The following is a 24,858-nucleotide window of genomic DNA, read 5'->3' as shown; positions in this document are numbered from 1 at the left end:
AGAACATGCATTAATATGAGAGAGTCTTAATACCCTTAACGGCGTATATTTTTATTAAGTTTGCCACGAAATATATACATATAAACATATACCTATATATATATGTTAAATGATCAGCATGACAATCGGAGTCGATTTAGCTGGTCACTTTTGCATATATCTACCACACAAACTTACCGATTAAAATTTAGATAAAAATCTTTCAATATTCTTTTATACTATAAGAAATGCAAATGTTAGGGGCTTTATAGCTTCGATACAACCAAAGTTAGGTTTTTCGTAATAATTTTAGCGACTGTGGTCTCATCCGTAATCTCAGAGATCACAGAAAACAGTGTCACCCTAATGTCAACACTTACTCTTACACGCATTATACAAAGTAGGTTGAGTCCTTTAGGCAGAGTTCGTTGCATTGAAACTCACGTACGCGCACATACGCACAGCAAAGGCACACATTATGAACGAGCTTACAACATTTGTGAGCAATACGCCCATGCGTGGTGCGTCAGGGATGTGAACGTCTGGTGATGGCAATGACATTTTATTGGGTCAATAATGTAATGCACTAACTTGTAGTACATTTGCAGACAATTGCACGATGCCATACATATACACATACACATACACATACATACTTGCACATACACACACACGCATATTTGTATTTTGCCGCCTAGTTGTAAGATGTTGCTATTACAACCGGTGAGGTGGCAAGTGCAATAGGGCGGAGTTGTGCTCGTGAATGGCGCGTGCTGCCGTTGTGGCATATTCAATATTTATCTGCAGACTAAGATTCAATTATGCTTGTTTATGTTTGCATATTACATTCACCAAATACAAAAGCAATTATTTAAGTATAAACAGATACACACACACACACATACACACATGTTTGCAGCTGTATGCATATTAAGTAGAGTCCGCTTTGGCACATTTCAACCATTTGCTTCGTAATTGTTTCCCAGTGGGGCCAAAAAAAAGTACTTTCCACTTTTACTTTATATATTTGTATCCTTAAATGTATTTTTGACGTTTTTACGTTTTTAAATATTTTTTTTAATAAAAATCACTTCTTGTTCACCTAATGGTATAACCAAAACATAACTGTTTCTAGGAAATTGCATGTCGCTTATTTCTTTCATCAACATATACATATGTGTATATACATACATATCCTTGTATATGTGTAAGCCCTAAATCATTCACTTAAATCACGTAATGCACTTATTTGCTCACAAATCACGGTAAGGCTTTACGTGATTCGTTCTTAGTCGAGCCCTTCAGTGGAAATGTTTGCCTATTCTACAAACAGCAATGCACATACCGACTTCTATACACGAATGTTCACATACATGTATGTACATATGTGATTGCATTTAAAGTAATCGCGACATAGATTCGTGCATGCCCGAACTAAGCTACTCTACATGTTGGTTTTAAAACCTGCGCCGCTCTATTCTTCTTAGAAGTAATGAAAAATCAATTTAATTGATTTAGTTGAAAAAACTCAAATGAGAGTAATTATTAATGGGTCACTTTATGATGAAAAATGATGATGGCTTTCTTTTAACCAGAAAGTATATATAAGTAAAATATTCATAGTTTTGTCCTCTTAACTGCCAAATGAATTAGAACGATGCAATTAATGGTAAAATATTACAGAGAAACCAAAGAGCCAATTGATCGTAAGGATAAGCACAGTTCTCTATCTAAAATATTTTTCTGATTATCAGTCGCAAAAAATATGTGGAGAAATCAACGAAAATACATGCAACATTTCGAAGGACAAATTAACCAGCAAAGACATGCTAGGGAGTTAAGATATTTAACTGTCATTTGAACATCACTGCCATCGACTTCAAAGGGTTGTACAAAAATCTGGCGTGGTGGAGAGCAATGGAAATTAATACACCCTTTTTTGTACTCTTGCAACATGTTGTTACAGAGCGTAATAGTTTTGTTCCCCTAACGGTTTATTGTATAAGCTAAAAGTAATCGTGTTAGATATGTAGTTATATATGTATATATAAATGATCAGTAGGACGAGACGAGTTGACTTCCGAACTACATTAGGCAGGAGCATAGATGGTTTAACAATTTTTTAAAAGTGCGCGTGGCCCAGCCCCTAATGAGTTTAATGCACATATGACCTAAAAGATTTAAGTTATAACAACCATCTCTTTTTGGTATCCCTACCCCGTGAAAATGGGTGAATTGGGATTATAACTCTGCACAAACTCCGATGGTCATGGTACCGCCTACATTTAGGTGAATACCCACATCTCGGGACCTCTTTTACCTATTTCAACCAAATTCTGTAACTTTATTTAGACATTCCTGTGCGAAAATGGACCACAACCACGCCTACTTCCCATATAATACAATCTTAAATTCCGTCTGATTCTTTCACTTTCCAGTATACACATCAAGAACAAATCAATGTATCCGGTACGCACACTGGCTTTTGAGTTGTGCCACCTTATAACCAAAAATTGGTTAAATCGAATTAAAACTATTTAAGCTCCCAGATAACGAATATGTGAACTCTAGTTCTTATTGCGAACTTTTGACTGAAAATATCGCTCAATCTGTGAGATATATTATACATATATTTTTGTGATAATTGTATGCTTGTATGTAAAAAATGCGTTGAATCGGATCAATAATTCGTTGAAGTTAGTCCACGAATTGCATATAAAGATTTTCGTTATTCTAATAAAGCTTATGCCGGATATGTCGGTGTTTGAGTTATATACAAGTATATATAAAGTTGCCTGAAAATCAAGTATACCTGAGTAATGTCAAAGATTTGTGCAATCAGCCAATGAGCTTTTATGCCTCCATATACCCTATCTAGTGGTTTCGGTTATTAGTTGACGTTTTTCAGATCATCTCAATATCTAAAATTTAGCCTCTTCGACTGAGTTTATGTCAGATATGTTTTATTTGAGGCTGGTTTTTGTCTAATTTTTGCTGACGGTAAGTAAAATATAGTAATAAAACTATGTGAGTCTTTGACCTTAAAAACATTAAGGTATTTACTCGGCATTGATCTTGGCAAGTTGCAAGAGTATAAAATATTTGATTACACCCGAACTTAGCTCTTCCTTAGTTGTTTCGTTACCAATTCTTTCGTTTGAATATGGTTCGGTTGTACTTCTGGAGTATCACACTTAATTTGTTGCATATTAAAGCACATTTTTTTGATATTCTAAATTTTTTAGAAAATACCTTTAAAGAAAAAAAAAAATGTATTCAAGCCATCTTGGATTCACCACTTTTAATTAGCTAGGTTGGAGCTTAGCTTTCCAAAAAAAATTTACATGGAAAGCAAAACATAAAAAAATCTTGTCCAGTTGAACTAAATACAAGAAAGTACCCACCGCCATTGTAGGGATTAAAATAACCGGTTCTATTCTCTCTGTATATACAAGTACTTATGATATTTCATTTGATGGATGCCAATTGTCTGTTCGATTCGCCATTCTTCAAGTTTTTCGAAATCGAAGGCGTAAATGATTTAGTATTTAAGAGCAGACATTAGCTTCTTTAAAGGCATTTTGTGATTTCTTTCATTTTAATAATTAAAGTAAGATTTTTTTAACAAGAACAGATTATATAAATTGCGTTTAAACGAGCACTTCCTTACTCCTTTGCTATGTATTAAGCAAATTTATCGCCACAACTTGAGTTAAATGGATGTAGTCGAAAGGAAAAAGCAGTTAATTTTTTGTTTGCTTGACGGATATCATGTGTAATCGTCGCTCAGGGGCTAACAAAGAATCGTTTTGCATATTTTTTCTTTAGTCCACACTCTACTTTGTAGAGGTACTAAAATTAAGAACAAAAGCGAGAGAGAAGTATAACAAAAATTTAGATGCCACAACACTTTCACGTGCATCATAGCAGTAAAGAAAAGAGTGGCAAGTATGAACCCGCCCGAAAAAATCACTTTTTTGTGTTGCACACTTGAACTTTTTGTTGCATCTCGTTGCAAAAGTTGGCGAGTGGCAAATTGTGTATCACCATCACGTGGCACACGCAGGTTTGCAAAACTAAGCTCGTGCTCCCTTTTTTGTTGCGGTCGCTTTCTGCCACTAATGGCCAAATGCAAGTGTGTTGTGTGCACAGGACAGACATGCACACTAACTGTACATTGGCACCTTCAGTTATTCGTTACAAGGCTTTGTTGCTTTGCCTATAACCTGAATTGCGATTGCACTTGCGCTCATTGCCTTTGTTTCTGCCATTTTAAACTTTTACGGAAGTTGACTCTGTTGCGGCAGAAAGTATGAGTAAAAGTAAGAAAAAGTAAAATATAAATAGGCAAAGGCAAAAAATGACAAAGACAAGTAATGCTGAGGAAGCGCATTAAATGTGACGGCTGATGCATGAAATTTAGTGACACGAACCGAAATGCAGCAGCCGGCCTTTGGTTGCATGTGGCACGGGTTGCTGGGCGGCCGAATGGGATCGACCTGTTGTTGGAACTGTTAACGAAGCAAGCCTAGATATTGGTGGGGGAGCACGCCAGCTCAATATGAATGTTGCATACTAAAATGAGGACGATAAAATAATTATCGGTCAAGCGGGACTTTGGTTGGTGGAAAGTTGTGGATGTAGTAGAGCGGCGTCGGGTATGCATTTGTTTAATGTTTAATTTGCAGATGGAATGGATGGCTACCGAAAATATATTTTTATACTTTACTTTGCCTTAACTTTTTAAATAATGAAGGTTCTTCTTATAATTTTGTATTGTAACTGTTATTGTGTCAAAGTTTAGACAATTTAGATAACAGACACTTTCCTGTGAGCATTTCGATTTAAGGTAATATCAGCATTGCTTTGGGAAAGCACTTTTCAAAAAATTTACTTTCCTGTTTTAAGTTATTTCCCTTCCAGAACTAATTATATACACGCATAAATACCAAAAAATTTTTTTTTTGGAAAGTAGTAATCTAGCATAACAAATAACTGGCAGTTTGTCAAATTTTTTTAACCAAAATGTCTTGTGTAAAAAAATTCGCTTTTTCGGTTTATGTTGCAATAATACACTTTCATATTATCTAGTAGATTCATTTTAATAATTTTCGAGTATTCATATTCACTTCTTTCATGCCACTGTGGAAACAAAAAATGCCATCAAATTTGAAAATAGGGAAAGAAATGACTTTCGCAGTATGCGAAAAGTGCTTTCATTTATGGCTGTGCAGCAACGTTTGGAAGTAGAAATTCACTTTTGCAAGTGAATTTACATAATTCGGCAGCTTTATAATAGCGTCTGCGAATATAGTAAAGAAGTTATTGATTACACGAATTTTCTTTTTTTAGTCCACTTTCGATGCCTCAACCAATTAATTGAGGAATAATTGTGTTCTTTTATTTTACCTTTCTTTATTCAAAATATTTTTCCAAGTACTAATAAACTTGCCTCTTGAACTCACTTGTCATTTATTTTCTCATTCTCAGGAAAATGGAAGATCAGTTCCTGATGTTACCGCCAGCCCTGGCCGTGCGCCTCCTGGTCCCTTGCCGGCGAACCAAATGCAATCGTTGGCCAATCAGCAGCAGCAACAACAATCGCAACATCATCAGCAACAACAACAACAACATCAGCAGCAGCAACAACGAGCTGGTGGTAAGGAACCAGTCTTGCTGCAAGGTGACTTTCGCAAGGTGTCGGGTATCAGTTCGGAGATCTTTCGGCAGATAGAAGCAGTCGAAAATGATCATGATCCGAATACGGCAGCCGCTTTGGAGGTGAGTATTTTCCGATTTTCTTGGTGCTTTCCAATATTATTTGATGGTTAATTTTGTACGACAGGCGGTGGAAAGAAGAGGTGAAATGATCGTGCGCATTCTCGAGCCGCGTTGCATCGGTGGAAAACATGCCGTGGAGGCAGCTCATAAATTGATGTCCAAAGGAGATGCCCGACATACAGTACAGGTAGATGCTTATAAATTTAGAGTTTCAATGATCCGACTTTTCTTATTCAATTTGCACTTACTTCCAGCTTGTTGAAATAGTGAAGCGCCCAGGTCAGACATTAGGCTTATACATACGTGAGGGTAATGGAGCTGACCGCACCGATGGAGTTTTCATCTCTAGAATAGCATTGGAATCTGCAGTTTATAACAGCGGTTGTTTGAGGGTTCGTTAATTTTGCATTTTAAATAATAATAAAAAATAATTACTGAACTCTCTTTTGGAGGTGGGTGATGAAATTCTGGCCGTTAATTTGGTTGACGTAACTCACATGTCCTTGGATGATGTCGTAATTATTATGTCAATTCCCCGGAGATTGGTCTTGGCAATACGCCAAAGACGTGACAGTCGCACCACCGGCTCTCCAGGACCACCAACGTTATCACGGCCCGAACAAAAGCCACCGCCAGTTGTCGTTATCAAACGTGATCTCAGAGATGAAGACTTAGATGAGACAGATCGCATGCCAAGATCCCGATCATCACGCGAAAGACGTACAGGTATTTTGATATCATCCCCAGTAATACTTTATTAACATATGTTTCTCTGTTTTCTTGTGTTGCAGGAGATGGACGTGAAATGACTGAGTCTCGCTCTCGCCTCGGTTTGGGTCTCAACAACTATAGCCCGCAATCCGAGCAATTAGACATGTATTACAATACGCGCACTGGTGTGAGTGCGATGAACGAGCCACCCAGTTGGGGCTACAAACCACCGCCACCACCTTCGGTGATAACGGAACAGCCTAAAGGTCATGCTTTTGCTCCTTCGCATGCGTACTATCAAAATGCTGGCACACTGGAGAGTTTAGCTGAGAAAGTACATGCGTTCTATCCCAGTGGACCTTCCCGTCGTATGTCAACCGGTACTGGTGTTGGTTTAGCGCAACAGCATGCACGCTTTCCGCGATCTGGATCAGATCAACATTTACCACGTGTGGAATATGCAGATTATTCAAATTCTTTGGGTCGTCATTCTTTATTACGGTCCAGTTTGAAACCAGGTACGGGAGCTGCACCCATAGCAGTAGGTGGCACTCTGGGACGTTACGGCCGTTACGAACCACCGCGTCAATCCTCCAAGTATGCACCGCCTAATATAGGAGCTCAGTCACTTACACGGCGCTCGCGGCCAAATCTTGATTATTCCAGCGACACAGAGGCAACTATAGGGCCACGGCCAAGTTATTATTACTACAATCGACCTGCTGTGGGTAGCATGCCACGCGGCACCAGTGGAGCAGGTGTCGGTGGAGCTGGCATGCTTGGAGGTGGGCCAGATATGGCTAAATTTAATTCACTGCCACGCGAACGTCCGGGTGTGCGTCTACAAGGTATACGCTCACGCATCGGCGATCGTATAATGGATGAAAGTGACGGTAACATATCGGCACCGGAATTCAATGCACGTCGAGATCGCGATCTTAGATCGCGTATAACGGCGAGTCCTTCTATTTTCACTTCGGACGAGTATCGAGCGTGGTTGAGGCGCGCACCTAGCAGTTCAGCTATAGCGGAGCAAATGCGTATGACGAGGGATCTGCTTAGTCAACCACGATCGCATCGGTTTTCGTGCAGCGCTGAAAATATACACGATGCGTTGAAAAATGTAAGTGGTAATTGTTTGGTTCACAAAGCTTCTTATATTTAAAGGATTTTTGTATTTCAAAATTTCAACAGACGGAAAGCATTTACTCCAGTCGAACGGGCATACTCGGAACTGGTACACTAGATCGCCATCTAGGCATGCCGCGTCCAATTTCAGCATTGCCAGTCCGCTCGATGTCATCACAACACATTGGAGGACCATCGTCAATACGCTCGCCAAGCATACGTCGTATGCGACAACTACTCGAGCTGTCCGCTGGTCCGGCTAGCCCAAGTGGCAGTATTATGAGTACCGGCGGTCATCAAAGTCCGGCGCCGACACCCAGCGCCACACTACCCAGAACGCACAGACAAATAGATATTAATCCAGCGGAGTTTGCCAAGTACAAACTCGACAAACCGATAGTCGATATTGGCGGTATATCGGGCATGTTGTGGATTCATTTGCTCGCGGGCCGTGGCTTACGTTCGGCACCCGAACTAGGCACACAGCACGTTGGTGGGCCACATCATGCTGCCCAAACACAAACACGTGATCTATATTGTGTAATTGAATGTGATCGTGTGCATAAGGCACGCACAGTAGTGCGATCCGGTGATCTACAATTCGACTGGGACGAGTCTTTCGAGTTAGACTTGGTGGGCAATAAGCAGCTAGATGTATTAGTTTACTCTTGGGATCCGCAACATCGTCACAAGTTGTGCTATCGTGGTGCCATTTCCTTGTCCATTCTGCGACAATCACCGCTACACCAGTTAGCGTTAAAGGTGGAACCACGTGGCACTATTTACATACGTATGCGGCATACAGATCCCATAACGTTATATCGACGGCGCGGCCTACCTAGCTTAAGAGCCGGCTATCCCATATTATTCGGCGCCGATTTGGAAACGGTGGTTAATCGTGAGTCTAAAGGTGCTCCCGGTAGTGCTCCTGTGCCAATTGTGCTACGGCGTTGCGTAGAGGAAGTGGAGCGACGTGGCTTGGATATTATTGGTCTATATCGCCTGTGTGGCTCAGCAACGAAAAAGCGTCTGCTGCGAGAAGCATTCGAGCGCAATAGTCGAGCCGTGGAATTGAGCCCTGAACATGTTCCTGATATTAATGTTATAACTGGGGTACTGAAGGACTACCTAAGAGAGTTGCCGGAGCCACTGTTTACGCGATGTCTTTTCCAGATGACTGTCGATGCTTTGGGTTTGTTAAGATATACAGTATGGTATTGTTTGGCATTAATGAAATTTTTTATTTACAGCTGTTTGTCTGCCCGACGATCCCGAGGGCAATGCGAAACTAATGTTAAGCATACTTGATTGCTTGCCACGTGCAAATAGGGTAAGAAAGACAATATCTTATCACACACTACTGTAGATTAATACAAGTTAATTTTATACGCAGGCGACTTTAGTATTCTTGCTCGATCACTTGTCGCTCGTCGTCTCCAATTCGGAACGCAATAAGATGTCAGCTCAAGCTTTGGCCACCGTTATGGGACCACCATTGATGCTTCACGCCGCTAACGCTCAACCCGGTTCGGATATCGATCACGCCCAACCAATTGCCGTGCTGAAATATCTGCTGCAGATTTGGCCGCAGCCGCAGGCACAGCACCATCAAGCGCCCGGTGGTGGTCTCGTTAGCGCGACCGGCATGATGGGTAGCATGGTTGGTGCGGGCGGTGCTTTGGCGGGCGCGGGCAGCATGAGCAACATGGCTGGCGGTGTTTCAGGTAACGTAATTATATTATGTCAATAAGGTTACCACTCCTATCATGCTGTTTAGTTTTGACTCATCAGCGCTTTACTCTGATAGCAAGTAAATAGAGGCACACATTTTAATGCGAGCTCACTTTCGTAACTCCATTACAGTTGGCCACCAAGCCAGCGGTATCTTTTCTCATAATTAATATGCAGCAATTTCTTATTAACTCAAATCTCACTTAATTGCGCAAGCAACAGCAAATGCCATTTCATTTATTTGTTTCGAAAACACTGTTAGTTTGGGAGTCATTACCGTTAATTTACATACATATTTCTCTGCTTTACTCATCATCAATTTAATATTTTTATGTATGTATGTAGCGATCACTTGCTGTTTAACACGCCTTAATGGCGAGCAATTATCCTAATTCTCATTTCTTAATTCCTAAAAATGCTGTCAGTAAACAGCACATTGTTGTTGTTTAAAAAAAATAATTCCAAAAAAATAAAAAAGAGACAATAAAAAGCAAAAATGGGAATAGACTGTAACGGGAGATTCGTACATAAGCAGTGTCGAATGTCCTTTAATAAGTTAAACGTTAAGTTCAAATTAATATTGATTAATACAGAGTCCTATGTAGACAGGTCGGCGCGGCGAGTCAACAGGGCAGCGTGGAAGCAAAGTCAGTGCGTTGCAAGCGGACAGACAACTTCTACTGCAGCAGCAGGCGCAGCTCATGGCGGCGGGCAATCTTCTACGCTCGTCCACTTCGGTAACCAACATACTCTCACAAGGCCATCATCCGCTCTCAGCCACAGTCAACAGTCATCTGTATCAATCAGTAGTGGGTCAGTTAGCTCAATCGCCTCGAGCCTTGCAACAAGCGGTGCAACAGGTAAAAATGCCACAACAACAGACAACAGCAAAGAACAGATAACAATAACAGCAAAACAACAACTATAGCAATAACAACATCAACAAACAAACAGACAATAAAAAATAACAACAAATACTCGTACAATAACAAAAAGCGTACTAGAACCACCTATTTACCAAGTAACCCAATTAAGCAACATTTTGGTCAACTAAATAACAGTAATTTTTAAAGCAACAGTATGAGTACTCACTCACAAATTTTGTTTTGTGGAACTATGGAGGCCTGATCTTCACTCTTACGCTGTTACTTAGTGTGCATCAAATCATAGAAATATGAAGATTTTTAGTGTTTTTACCGATTTAGGGACTCTTAAGTTTTTGGGTCATATATAAAACTCTACTTTGCCCTAACATATAAGTTTGTTCTTCATACATTTTTTTTTACTAACTTTTTGATTTTCTCTTATGGAATACTAAGATATAGGTTTATCAAAACCTTTTTCAATAATTTTTCAAAATTCTTGTATTTATTTATAAATTTTTTTTTACGTTTTATGTATAATAATTCAATCAGAGGTACATGTCTCCTTCATGGCTCTGTATTCTAGTGTTATTTTATTGTATGGTTGTCGATTTTTAACTTCCATATTCCAGGAAGTCTCGGAAAAAGCTTAAAAGCGATGCGTATTGTACCATAGCGGCTTGTACGCTGCCCAGGTCCAAAAGAGAATGATGTAATGCTTCCTGAGCTTGTTCTAGCGTTACCCATTTAATATTGCCTTTTCAAGACAATTTCTAAGAGCATATTTTAGTACATATATGTCTTTAAAACTGCATACAATCTTAAGACTTGTTACTTGTTTCGATTTTTCCACAAAAACTAAACCTTTGTATCGTTATACAATTTTCGGTTGCCAAAGAACGGCCTTAAACATTTTGTTAATGATTTCACATGATAAATGGTGTGACTGAGCTCGAGACAATCTTTAATGTAATTTGAGTGATGTGAGCTTAAACTGCCCCTGTGGAGCTTTGGAAACGGCTTTGAAAATATATATTTTTGGTTCAAGATTGTCATTAAATATAGGGGAACAACTGAAATTTCGATGCTCAATGAAACTTTCGTCAGAGTAGCTTAACTTATAATGGCGCGAAAATAATTCGTATTGAAAATATTTTCTCAAACAATGCAATTGGCCGTTGAATATTTGTTAAGAATAGCGCTATGTACTAATCTCGTAATTCATAACATATAGCGAAATAATGCTTCCAATGGAGAGCTTTTATTCCAAAAAAAAGCTACAATGGAAAGCTTTGGATTTACGAAAAAATAAATTGAATTGTTACCTTACTGAAATCTTAGAACTCTAAAAATTAAGGAAGTTTGCGATAAAATATTTTAGTTTGAGATTAGATATTTTAACTAATAGGTGTTTTAAGACAATTCGTTAGAATCAGTTGTATATCAAGAGTTGCCGTATTTATAGAAATCAAAATGAAAATAATTAAATCTAAATTATGACAATATTTTTAAACTTTTTTACTTCGTTGCATTTCTGAAAATAGTTAACTTCCCTTATTAGTTAGTAATTTTTTACCGTCATATGTTTTTGGAAATAGCTACCGAAGTTGAAATTTGTGTTAAATCTATTATATAAGCAATCAAATTGTTGATTCTCATTACATTACATTTAGATAATTTTTTATTATAAATATCTTGCAGAGGGTATATTAAGTTTGCCACGAAGTTTGTAACACCTAGAAAGAAACGTTGGCGGCCCTATAAAATATATAAAGGGTGACCCAAAATTAACTCAAGATTTAAATTTGCCGCCATTTATGTAGTAAAGTGTTGACAACAAAAAAACAAAAAAAAAAAAAAAATCGACAGCTAACAGTTTAGGCTTAGTAAAAATGAAGTGTTACATGATAGAAAAGTGTGTCTTCATTATTGAACATGATTTCCAAAAAATGAAAGCTCGCAGTTCGAAATTTTCATACAAAATATGGTAGGAATAATGTTTTAATTATTTTTTAGTTTTTATTTAATTTTTCTTTAATCTTGCGTTAATTTGGGGACACCCTTTATATAAATAATCAGCGTACAAGCAGAGTCGATGTATTCATGTCCGCCTGTCTGTCTGTATATACGCGAAATAGTCGCTCAGTTTTTGTGATATCAATCTGAAACTTCACATACCTTATACAACTGACCGATGAAAATCAAGTCCTATGGAGTATGGATAAGAAGATCTCTTCACGAAATTTGGCATTGATTATTTTGCAAAGCACGATACAAACTCCAAACAAATTGTTCAAATCGAACGATTATAGCATATAGCTGGCATACAAACTGACCAATCGAAATCAAGTATTTTATCTGTGAAAGTTATTACAGCTGCTGTTTGTTTACTTAATATTATGTGTTCGTTAAATGTTTTGAATATGATTGTTATAATTGATAAAAAATGTTAAAATCTTTAGAAATTGCATACAAAATTTTAGAAAAAAAACATGCGCCAATTACTTGCGCTAGGGAAATGAAAAATGTAATATTTTTCCGCTAATTTTTTGAGATTATGCTCTAACGTCTCACACCACTAGAAATTTTTTTTTTTTTTAATACATTTGTATTAACATTCCTCGAAAATACGTACAGAACATATATACACAATAACACGAACATACTCTACTATCTACTAATCCTGTTGACCGTTTGTGAATTTGATCGTTACTAATCTTTACTAATTGTTTTATTGCCCATTTTAATTGTCATTGAATTCAGTTCGATTGCGTTAATTTCTTTTCTCAACTTCCGTGTGGAAATAAATGATTTTCGCTTTGTTTTTATTGCGTAACTATATACTACTACATATATATGTTTAAGTTTACAAAATTTTCCTAATTCAAGTTCAATAATTATCGTAATTAGTACTTATATGTATACATAAATGCAAGCGTACTTATCTACATACTTAACAACAACAAAAGTGCATTTGCAAAACGCGTAGAGTAAAGAGTACTTGGTGTGACGCACACATTGCAATCGATGTATGTATGTAGTAGATGTTTTTAACTTAATATCCGTAAATCAAATATACCTACATACATACGTACTAGTACATGAAATTTATACTGAATATGATACATACATAAATACGTAATACGTGAACCTGGGTGTGCGTGTCTGCCCATGGAGCTGATGTGGTAAATAATGTGCTTTTGAAGTCGGATATGTAGCATGATTGGCCCACTACTGGTAATATGTATACATACATACAAGCATTAATATATGTACATAACTACTTAGTCCTTTAGCATTTTCTCCACATTCATACATACATACACTTAAAATACGCGCATTCTATGCAAACTCATTGTTCATGTGCTCGTCCACTAATACATATGTACATATATACCTATGTATGCACATCAGTGCCTCGTTTTTCGCTCACAATATCGTTTTGCCATTCATACAAGCCCGCATATACATACATACATGTATGTGCTTACATGTGCATATCATTTCCCAAATACGTGTATATATGTAACTCTATTAGAACTGTTACTAGCATAGCTGTATCTACTAAACATACATACAAGTGCGTACACACATTATAAATCTCACCAAAGGAAAGCATGTATATTATGTACTAGAAATGCGCTATACGCTCTCATACATATATTGTAATTATTCACATATATATATACATACAGTTATGAAAAACATTTACATGCAATGTTCCAAAGTTACAACTTTTCACCAGCACCCGCGTGTGTCCTTTCTTGACTCCAACTACCTTGGCAGGGGACAAAAAAACGTTCTACTTCATACAAATGCTTATTGTGTGTTCCTTTCTTGCTACATGAAAACACATGTCCATGCTTGTCTAGCCTTCTTAAATATGTATCTGTTAAACTCATGCGTACTCGGTATGTACATATAACAAATGAAACTTTGCAGACCTACATAATATAATATTATACCATATATGTATGTATATATACAACACACTTTTCTTTTCCTTTTTACTTTTTACTTTTGACTTTAATTATGACTATTATTTTTTTTTAAATAGGAAACATATCTATACTATGTACAATGTTTCTTCGTTAAGTAATAGTGCAGGCAATCCTTTAAGGGCGTGCGTTGCGTATACGTAACCACAAATTTTACACAATTTGGGTTACTTAATTCAAATCTTGCTTTGCTAAAAGTTTTTTAATTTACGAAAAATATTTCAAAAATGTTCATAGAGATATATATATATTTTTTTTTTTTAAATTAAATATTTTATTTTTACTTTTTATTTTTAATATTTGTATATACTTGTAGATAAGTGTTTAATTAAATTCGGAAAATTCGTGTTTTTCACCTTTTCTATGAACATACGATTTTTTTTTAATTATTAATGATAATTTTCAATTTTCAATAAAAATTCTTACTATTCTATAACGGAGATTTGAGCACGCCGCGGATAATTTTATTTCAGGAAGAGGAAATACTCATAAAACACTTAAGAAAACAAGTTTTGGGAATTTTAGGTCAACACTAACTAAAAAATTTTGACTCCTTTTCTTAAGGAAGTACCTAACCAATTTGGTAATAATTTACCAATAATAAATTTTTTTCACAACAAAAATCGAAAAAATATATACCTAAGGATAATTTTCGTCGCATAACATATACATAGAGAGTTGTTGTTTCTCATGTTTGGTTCTATAACCACTTCAGATTGAACTCGCATTCAAAAAAAAGCCAAAAAATGACTCAGTACTTCAATTTTTTGCTCGAAAACGTCATCTCTCTTTCTTTTTTACTAACAGAGTAGCGAAACTAAAACTGCTAAAGATTTTCATGCAGGATTTTACTCATACTATCTTTAGAAATATTAAGTTACTTTCAAACCCTCCAAAAGTAGCCAACGTATAGGAAAAGCGTATGAAAGCTTTCTGAAAGCACGCTCAGTAACAAAAAGATCTCACATTGTGGAAATATGCCTGCCAGATCCATATTACATAATTTAGCTTCAATAAAAAATAGTATTTTTATTTCTTAAGACTTTTAAAATTTATTTACTTATCCAAATAGGTTTAAAATTATAAAAAATATATTTGATTATATTTTTAGTTTTATAACTTATACAAATTTAATAACTAAACACGTTTGCATTAAATATCTAATCATGCAACTCATACATATTGGCTGAGAGTTAAGAGAAAATGGAGAAAAAATCCCAAAATGTCATCACATCTAATTACCTCCGTACAAATTGGCATCACTCAAAAGCGCATTCTCCAGAGCACAACGCGTTTGCATGGCATTAATTTACCCGGAGCTTTGAAAAATTGGCCATCCTCCACACAACCACAACCGCATCTGATTGTATTCATTGCTGTTATTGCTAAACTTAGTGAACATTTAAATTTGCACCAAATGTTGTCTTCAATGCACTTGTTAACGGACAGTTTATTCCCGCACTGAGCACTATCCACCAACAACAACCATAACCTTGACCTTATTACGTTTCTAGCACTTAATAATTGTGAAACTTGATTGGCAACTTAGTGGAAACCGAAATTTTATTGACATGAAAATGTAGTTCTTGTTGTGCATTCACCTCCTAACTCATCCAGCACGCTTCATGAACCCAACGAAACTTGTTTAACCTTACATACTTTGCATTTCAATTGAGCACACACTTTTGGTACAGCCTGTTTATAGTACGTATTTGTTTTTGTTTTCTTTTTCTTGTGTGTAATTGTAGCCCCATCAATTGGCGGGCTCAGCGGCCTCAGCAATTCTCGACCAATCGCCACTGCCACTTCCAGGCACACCCTCCCCCGGCAGTAGTTCGGCATCGACCGGTTCCGGTTCGGGATCCGGTAAAAGTATGTAGCACTGAAGATACACAAAATCAAGTTACATTATTCAACCTTGTTCACTGAGCAATTTACCTTAGGTACTGATACAATAAAACGTGGTGCGTCGCCCTCCTCTGTCAAGCATGTGAAAATTCAAGAATCCTCCAGTACGTATTCGATTGCGCAAAAGAAACTCACAAAAGACTTGCCAATCGATGATGCTTCATTTCCGTTAACCAGTGCTGAAACAGCAGCACCAGCAGCTCCAACAAGAAGAGGCGTCGAATTTTACGAACCGCACAAACCTCATACGAAGAGTGACGAAATCACTAGTTACTCGAAATATGGCGAGTTGGGCGCAAAAACACGCACATCCTACGGCGACACGAGCACTTATGGTACCGCAGGTAAGACGGCACTTTCGAGTCTCTCCACTGAAGATTACAAAGCGATGCGTAATAAATCGAGCGCCACATCATCATCCTCCTCATCACAAGCGACGGTTTTGAGTGCAGCAGGTTCGACAGCCACCTCAGCCCCGACCACATCATCGGATGACTCGGATGATCTAATATCATATAAATCCTCAGCATCAACGAACGCATTGCTGGCACAATCGCAAGCAATGACCACATCCCAGCTGATGTCCAAGTATCTTAAGCGGGAGCCGCGCGTACAGTTTACGCCAATAAAATCACCTGATTCTCCATCGCCACCGGGTAGCGATGGTTTGCCTAAAGGCGTTTACCACCTAACAACATCAAAGAGTAAAACGGCCGTTTCTACGGGCGCCATTAGTAAACATTCCGCGCCGAGTTCGAGCGATCCCAATGGCAGCAGCAATCATAAGGGCTCATCACCGTCTAGACAAGTTAGCGGCAAGGAAGCACCATCAGCAACGTCACTAGTGTCGACTGGTAGGCGACTATTCGACAGTTTGGCATCATCAGAAGCCGAGGCACGACCTCAAGCGGGGGGCAGCAGCAGCACAACAACAACAGCAGCAACGTCTGCAACATATAACGATAGTAAAAGTGTAGCAAGTAGTCACATTAGCAATAAGCAACAAAGTTCAGAACACAGAAGTTATGGTAGTAGTCTGTTTGGTAGTAGCGCGCAGGGTGGCACAAGTCCATTCGCCACCGTCAATGGCAATGGCAGCTCAGCGTCCAACGGCACTCACAATGCCATGCACTTGTATGGCACATTGCCCAAAAATGGTCCTTCTGCTAATTCAACAGGTAATGGTTCCTCTGGCGGCGCTGGTGGCATGTACGGTTCCACCACATCCGCCTCATACTATTCGACATCGTCATCGTCGGGTGCGCACACAGCCAGTAGTAGTGGTGTGAGCTCAATGACCGGTTCCACCACCAGCTATGATTACTACACGACCAGCTCTGCATCGTATACATCGGCGGCTAGCACGCGCTCTTACGGAAATGGCGGTGGCAATGGGGGCGGTGGTAATTACCACACTTTGGGTACATACAGGGTGCAGTATGCCGCCACTAATCCCTTTTTGGAAGCATTCGATGCGCCCGGTAATGGTGGTAGCGGTGGTAATGGCGGCAACGGTGCAGGCAATGGCAATCGCGGTAGTAGCAATAATGGTGGTAATGGACAGCAGCAGGGTAATGCTAGTAGCGGTAGTAGTAGTCACAATCGAACGTCGCTCTTAGCCGCCTTACATGGTAGTGACTCGAAAAATGGTAGCGATGAGTTTGACGATCTGAAGTGAAAGCTTAAACGAAATAACGAAGTGAGGGGGCACGATTTTCATTCAGCATTGCTTGGTGTGCATAAAAGAGGGTGGATTTGAAGGCTGCATGAGTTTGGAATAAAATTGAAAAATGTTTTTGAATTGTTTTATATTTTAGTTTCGATATTTACTTTAAAAATTATCATAGTTTTGTACTACTGACAATTTAGTTCAAAGCGTAAACGAAAAGTAAAACAGTAGAATAGAAGCTTACACGATAAATTCGATTCGATTTTGATTAATTATTATCTGTTGTTTGACTGATGACGGGAAACTGACTAGTTGACTGTTTGTGTTCTTGGAAACGTCAAATTAGCTGACATGAGTTGACAGTTAACGATCTTTCAAATGTATCAAAAGCTGACATTTGACATTTTTATTAGTGTGATTTTTATTTCGACAGGAAAAAGCTCTAGTTATGTCGCAGAATGAACTTTAGTAGAAAATAGTTTTTTTTTTAATTTTAAATTTTAATTTTTGGAAAGATGGTCACATAAAATAAGTTATTTTATTTTAGAAAATGGCTTTTTTTTATTTAGGACCTTAAATAAAGTTGGGCCGTACTGAGCAATGCAGTTATGGAATTCGTGTGCTCTGAGCTTTTTTTTTTTTATAAAAAGTTGAAAACAAAATACACCTAATAAACAAAACAATAATTTTTAGTTGAAAGTTAACTGAACGAAAAACAACACGCGACCACGTGTGCACACACATACATACGTACATTTGTATATACCGTTGACTTTTTTAAATGTTTACACTTTTACAAATTTACAAACAAAAAAGAAAACAAGGTAAACAACAAATATTAAAAGTTCTGGCAGGCAAACAGCATTTTGGTTTAAATTTGAATAAAATAATTAAACTAAATTAAATAAATAGCATGCCAATGAAAGCGAGCGAGTAAAAAGCTATAAATGTTTTTGGTGTTACAACAACAGCAAGTTATATAAATACCAACATATACATGCGTATATTATTAAAATTAAAGAAGTAAAAATAAAATGAAATTTAAAGACGTCTGCTGAACCGTGAACAACCAACCGTATACACCAAGCGATGCGAGAACGAATTTTCAATACATAAAATATGCTGCTTTAGTTGTGTGTCTACAGATTTGTTTTTGGTTTTGTATGGGTGCGACAATTAACTCGCAGAAATATTAAAAAAAAAAAATTTAATTAATAATAATTTATTAAATACAAAAAAAAAAAAAATAAAAATGCAAACAATGAAAGCGTGGCAATCTAAGATAAATACACAGACTTATTCCGATGTAATAGGCATATAGGAACTCAGATATAGTATATAAATACATCTATATACAATACATAGAACATATGGTACATAGCAAGCGTAAAGGCAAAGTGCATAATTATATACATACATACATACATAGCTACAAATTAATCTCTATAAATATATATGCATACATAGTATATACAAACATAAACTAGACTTTTTTGAATTTTCTAAAATTTAACTTATTCTTATATACACAACAGACTAACGGTGCGCTGCATACGAGCTGCATAGTGACCGAAATAGATACATAGAGAAGTGAGACAGTTGCGCACGAATGCCTCAAATGACTCTACTAACCAACTAACTACATGCAAATACACAGTAAAAAGTAAAATAAAAAAATTAAAATAGTTTTACAAATTTATTTTATATGAACTTGTGAATTTTTGACAACTTTATTGCTTCTTCTACATACATACTAACAAACTATATAAGTAATAGTATATAATATATTTAACAAATACAAAAACAAACAAAGTAAATAATATATATAACTCGTCTAACCAAAGCAACTTTTGTATTTACATACTCCACTCTCCCTTTTGACAACATTTCACTACATTTATACATACATACATATTTGTACTTGCCACTTTTTAATGTACATACATACACATATACATATATAAATATAATTTCTGAGCAGACATTTTTGTTTTTTTTTACTTGAAAGCTAAAACCAACAGTTTTCTACCAACTCTCTCTTAGGCATAGCCGCAAGTCACATGTGAAATGAAGAGAAACGCAAATAATAGTGAAAATAACAAATTTAAATCCGAAATTACCAACAGTATTCGCTAAAGGGCGCCGTCGCAAGTCGAGTGCCCGAATGCAAACAGACGACAATTACAGTTTAACGGTTGATAACAGTATTTAAAAGCTACAAAAATTATATAAAATGTAAAATGAAATAAATGTACGAAATTTATAGGTTTTTATGCAACAAAAAAAAGTTAAATAACATTAGTTTCACAACACCTTCATACCAACTAACGAAAGCCCTAAATGACAGCAGTCTTTATAAAAATTGTAAAAAAAATAAAATAAATTAATAAAAACGCATATATCCACTCATCTTGCTGAAATCCGCATTATTTACAAAAATTTCTAGGCGCCACTTACCCACATAAATACATACAAACAAACATGCGAACTCATTGAATTCCCACTCAGCATTCTCTTCGGCATGCATACGAGTACCGTACATTAGCATAGCATAGCATAGCATAAAGTACTTCAACTGAAAAGCAACAACAAGAACCTTACCTTAACCGAACCGCATTCCGCAACTTATATTACAATCCAACTAAAATCTAAAATCTAAAATTAATATATAATAAAAAATTACAAATACTTATATATACATACCATATACTATACAATATACAAGCATACATATGTATATTCGACTATAGTATATATACATATACAATACACGACTATACAATATACAAGCATTTGTTGGCGAAAGAAGTTGAGCAAAACAAAAAAACCAAAAAAGAAAAGAAACTACAAATCCGAAATCGAATAAAAAAAGTTATGCTTATATTATATATAGACTACGTACTATGTATAGCCTGCTACTGGGGTACTAAGCTAATGGACGAGGGATATTTTGAGTGGTTTATTCGAGAAATGGGAATAACATAGAAATCGCTTGACTGAGCGACAGCGCAGGTGGGCGTGTCGATGGTAACAGAATAGGCTCTCTAGCATCTGGCGAATATGCGAAACGAAAATTTCAAGAATTTATCTTTATAATTAGAAGATACGAGTATACATACATACATACTACATAAGCGACGAAAAATAGCAAACAAAGAAAATGAAAATAAAATACACACATACATACTTACATACAGTTGTACACGTTGAGACATGGACGTCAGTTGAATATGAATAAAGTCTGATATACATACATACATGTACTATGTAAATGTACTACCTAAATACATATATATATACATGAAAACAGAGACATTTTGCAAAAACAAAAGTCGAAACGAAACGAATAGTGTGTATTAGGATAATACAATGAAATCCATAGATATAACTGTAGTTAAGTTTCCAGTTTAACGCAACAAACTTGCTGAGGAGAGTTTTAGCAACAGGAAAATTTTTCTTTGAAAATTATAGCTTTTAGTGTTTTTTGTAAAAATCTTAAAATATCTTTTCACAAAGCTACGAGCCAAAACATACATACACATTTCAGTTAATTGTTTTGTGGGCTCTTTTCACGAATGCCGACAAAATTGGAATGATAAGTTCAGCCACTTCATCGAACAATTTTTTGTGTAAATACCATCTTTCAGACTTCATATTATTTTTCGCCGTTTTCAGTTGTAATTTATACAGAGATCTTTGCTTTATTTGTCTAAAGCATAAACTACTTCTACTTTGTTTGCTTAGAAAAAGGCAAAAACTCTGGAAAGCTTCACAAAAGCACATGAAAGCGTGACGATAACTCTGAAAATTTGTATGACAACTTTAAAAGTTTGTCTTTCCATGAAAACGTTCTCAAAAGCTCGCGAAAGCGTGACGAAAGCTTTGTAGCAGCTCTTCAAAATTTTAAATTCAGGGCCGATGCCAGTACATGAAAGTTTGCCGAAAGCTACTAAAATCTTTTACAAGCTTTTAACTGTTTTTAGTTCAAGAATGCGTGGCGAAAGCTCTTAAATCTCTTGGTTAAATCAATAATTGAATAATTGTTTTCTCATTGCTCGATTTATGAGAAAAAAAATCTTTTATTACTCATCTTTTGTGCTCATATCCAAATTAAATTGTTTAAACTTCAAGAGTTAGGGAAATTACAATCTAAGCCTAGAGAGATTTTCATCAAAGCTTCGATTAACACTTAATAATTAATCTAGTCTAATTACAATATATAGTATATCCAGTGTAAAATCAGACAAAATATTAGCTTACGATTATGAAACTTGTAAATACTAACCAATGTGTTAAGCAAGTTATTGGTGTTTTTCTTTTATAATACATGCATATAGTACATAAATATGCAGTAATAAATAAGCTTAGTGTACAATTTAAATTCATAGTGTGTATAATTAAATCTGTATGTATGTCACCATGCTTTAGCCAGCACGCCGTTATGCGTAATAGGGGTTTTTTATGATAATTTTTAGATAAAAATGTATTATAAATATATTATAGTCCTATAATTACCAAATACATCCACACATACATACATACATGCGTACTTAGCGGTAATGTTTTGGCCTTTCAGAAATTTACTTTGCATTGTTAGTGCATTTATAAGTCCTAGATAAATATATATACATACAGACATGTAGATACTAATTTTATGTATGTAAAATGAAAAGCGTAAATATGTATTGTAGTTAAAAATATTTAGCCGAAGAATATTATTGAAAACACAAAAATAATTAAAAATTTAAAAATCCCATATAATTGAAACCAATTTCGAAGCAATATTGATTAAAGCCCAGAGAAGTTAAATGTTTTAATTAAAAAAAAAAAAAAGAAATCACAAATAAACACGCAATTGGTTTCAGGGGAACAACAACAAATTTTGATTTTTTTAAACTCAATTCAGCCACAACTCATCTCATTATTGGACCTGCATTACGATGTAATGAACAAACGATATCATTATTGGGACACATTAACTTTATTATTGCCGATAATAGTACAACTTCCTATAGAAAGATTTTGAAACAAAACACCAAACTTAAAAAAACGAAGTATGAATTTGCCATAAAGTAAAAATTATAATAAAAAAACCAAATAAAAACTTACATAAATATTATAAATAAATAAAAGAAATAAGTAAAAAAAAATATAAAGAAAATACTTAAAATAAAAAATATCAAATTGAATTGAATTGAATCAAGTAATTACCTACCTAAACCAAAAACAAAACCAAAACTAAAACCAAAAAGTTTGCAAGACGCCTAGCGCACGAACGTAGCATCAATTATATTAAATTCCTAGTCATACATACATACATATTTATTGATTTTAACCAGAGCATAAATTCATATACACCAAATAATAAGTAACTTGCATAGACACATACATACATACATACATATATAGTTTATGTTGATTGTTAACTATTGTGAGTGAATTAAATGCGTTTTTAAATGTTATTCAGCCCATTACAAGTACATATAATATATACATAAGTAAATGCATAGAATAGCAAAATTAATAAATTAATGCATATATGTGTAATTAGAAAAGTGTAGTAGATATGCGCCGAAAGTGTAAAAATTATAAGTTAAACGATAGTAAGTGGTTCAATAGTGTTAGGTATTTTAATTAGGCATTTTGTACATACATACATACAAACACATATACATATATACAACTATTTAGGCAGAAGTGCGTGCACATTTTATATATTAAAATTATATATATTTTTATCATTAAAAAAATTATAATTTGGTATTTTACATTGAAAAAATAAAATTAAAATATATTTTTTTATTGATTTGGCGACATTTTTCGTAAAAATGTTTTCATTCTTAAATTGTTAGTATGACTTAATTATATTTATTAAATATTTCTCCAAATCACTTAATTTATTTCATCTATAAATATATCATTATACCTATTTGCATTACTTGTAATTTTTTTTCTAAGTTGTTTCAGATATGTATATTTTGGTATAAATTTATATACTTATTTAAAATTCTGTGCTCACAATCACCAATTGTTAAGAAGTGATTCAAAACGATCATTATAAAAATAGTGAACAAGGAAACCCAAAATCTTTAAAGTTAAGCTTGAGCCGATTGTTTCGTTTTGTTCTGATAATTTAATTAACTTTACATTTATTATATTACTTTTGGATATCAATAGCTATGACGATATTGGTGTATATTCACGTTTAGAAATTCTTCCTTTTCAAAAATGTTCGATATAAAAAAGTATATTAAATAGTGCATAAACTGAACTTGTTGACATTTTTATATATATCATTGATATATATTCCAACAAAAAGCCTTCTAGTCTAAGTAAAAGTGAATACTCTTCAATTGCTCCATTAAGAATGATTAAACAATTGTTTTCGTTTTCGTCAAGTGTCGTGCCACTTCGTAGCAGTTCGTGCAAACTTAAACGACCTTGCCAGTACTATATTGTACGTTTCATACTCAGCAAATCACGGCTACCGAAAGTCTAATACATGCAAAGAATTAGCGAGGACACAAATATATACACACCGTGCAACTTATAAGAAGTTTGCGTAAGATGAACGATCAGACGTATACAAGGGTTTCAATTAGAACTGTCAATTGGGTTTTAAGCAACTACTAGAAACTATAACCGAAAACACTGGTTGCGCTTTTGGGTAACTAACCGGTTATTTGATAGTTAGGTGGCTTGCAGGTTAGCTTTCAAGCAAAAGATCATATATATTATCGGATTGCATAAGAGAAAACTATTACGCAAATACGAGATGTTTCTTTTAATAAATCTACCCTCAATAAAATGAAAACCAGCAGTAGTCGTCTTTTTGAAATGGCGCTATTTAAAACACACTCCAAATAGAGCGCAGTAACGTACCCTACAACAAATATCAAAAATTCTTTTATGCAAAGACAAGTTATCTTCAAAGTGGGTAAATTTCTAGCAAGTTTCCTATATATTTTATTTTTCCAGAGAATTCTCCTCTTTTTTGAAATTTTTAATGAAGACTAATAAGCATATTTCTAAATCAATAATTCCAAATAAATACAATAATTAAAGTAAAAAACAAATGAATAAAATTAGA

At 35.5% G+C, this 24,858-nt stretch overlaps 1 protein-coding gene across 7 annotated transcripts in view; it reads left to right on the top strand.

Moving 5' to 3' along the window:
* RhoGAP100F (Rho GTPase activating protein at 100F) overlaps positions 1-20,130 on the top strand; it is a 79,368-nt gene extending 59,238 nt beyond the window's left edge. For 2 of the 7 annotated variants that reach the window (XM_036369340.2, XM_036369347.2), the window contains 11 exons: positions 5,470-5,760; positions 5,825-5,947; positions 6,015-6,152; positions 6,213-6,480; positions 6,552-7,594; positions 7,666-8,791; positions 8,850-8,929; positions 8,993-9,323; positions 9,940-10,190; positions 15,940-16,063; positions 16,135-20,130. In XM_036369340.2, the coding sequence (XP_036225233.2) occupies positions 5,470-5,760; positions 5,825-5,947; positions 6,015-6,152; positions 6,213-6,480; positions 6,552-7,594; positions 7,666-8,791; positions 8,850-8,929; positions 8,993-9,323; positions 9,940-10,190; positions 15,940-16,063; positions 16,135-17,777 (5,418 nt within the window). In that variant the 3' untranslated portion in view covers positions 17,778-20,130. Of the gene's footprint in view, positions 1-5,469; positions 5,761-5,824; positions 5,948-6,014; positions 6,153-6,212; positions 6,487-6,551; positions 7,595-7,665; positions 8,792-8,849; positions 8,930-8,992; positions 9,324-9,935; positions 10,191-15,939; positions 16,064-16,134 lie in introns of all 7 variants that reach the window. The other 5 variants (XM_036369350.2, XM_036369345.2, XM_036369356.2 and 2 more) reach the window with 4 other exon arrangements.
* Positions 20,131-24,858: the final 4,728 nt, after the last annotated feature.

This window comes from Bactrocera oleae, chromosome 2 (assembly GCF_042242935.1).
Source record: "Bactrocera oleae isolate idBacOlea1 chromosome 2, idBacOlea1, whole genome shotgun sequence".
Lineage (NCBI taxonomy): Eukaryota > Metazoa > Arthropoda > Insecta > Diptera > Tephritidae > Bactrocera > Bactrocera oleae.
Note: the sequence above shows the minus strand (reverse complement) of the source record. Positions and strands in the feature narration are given on the sequence as shown.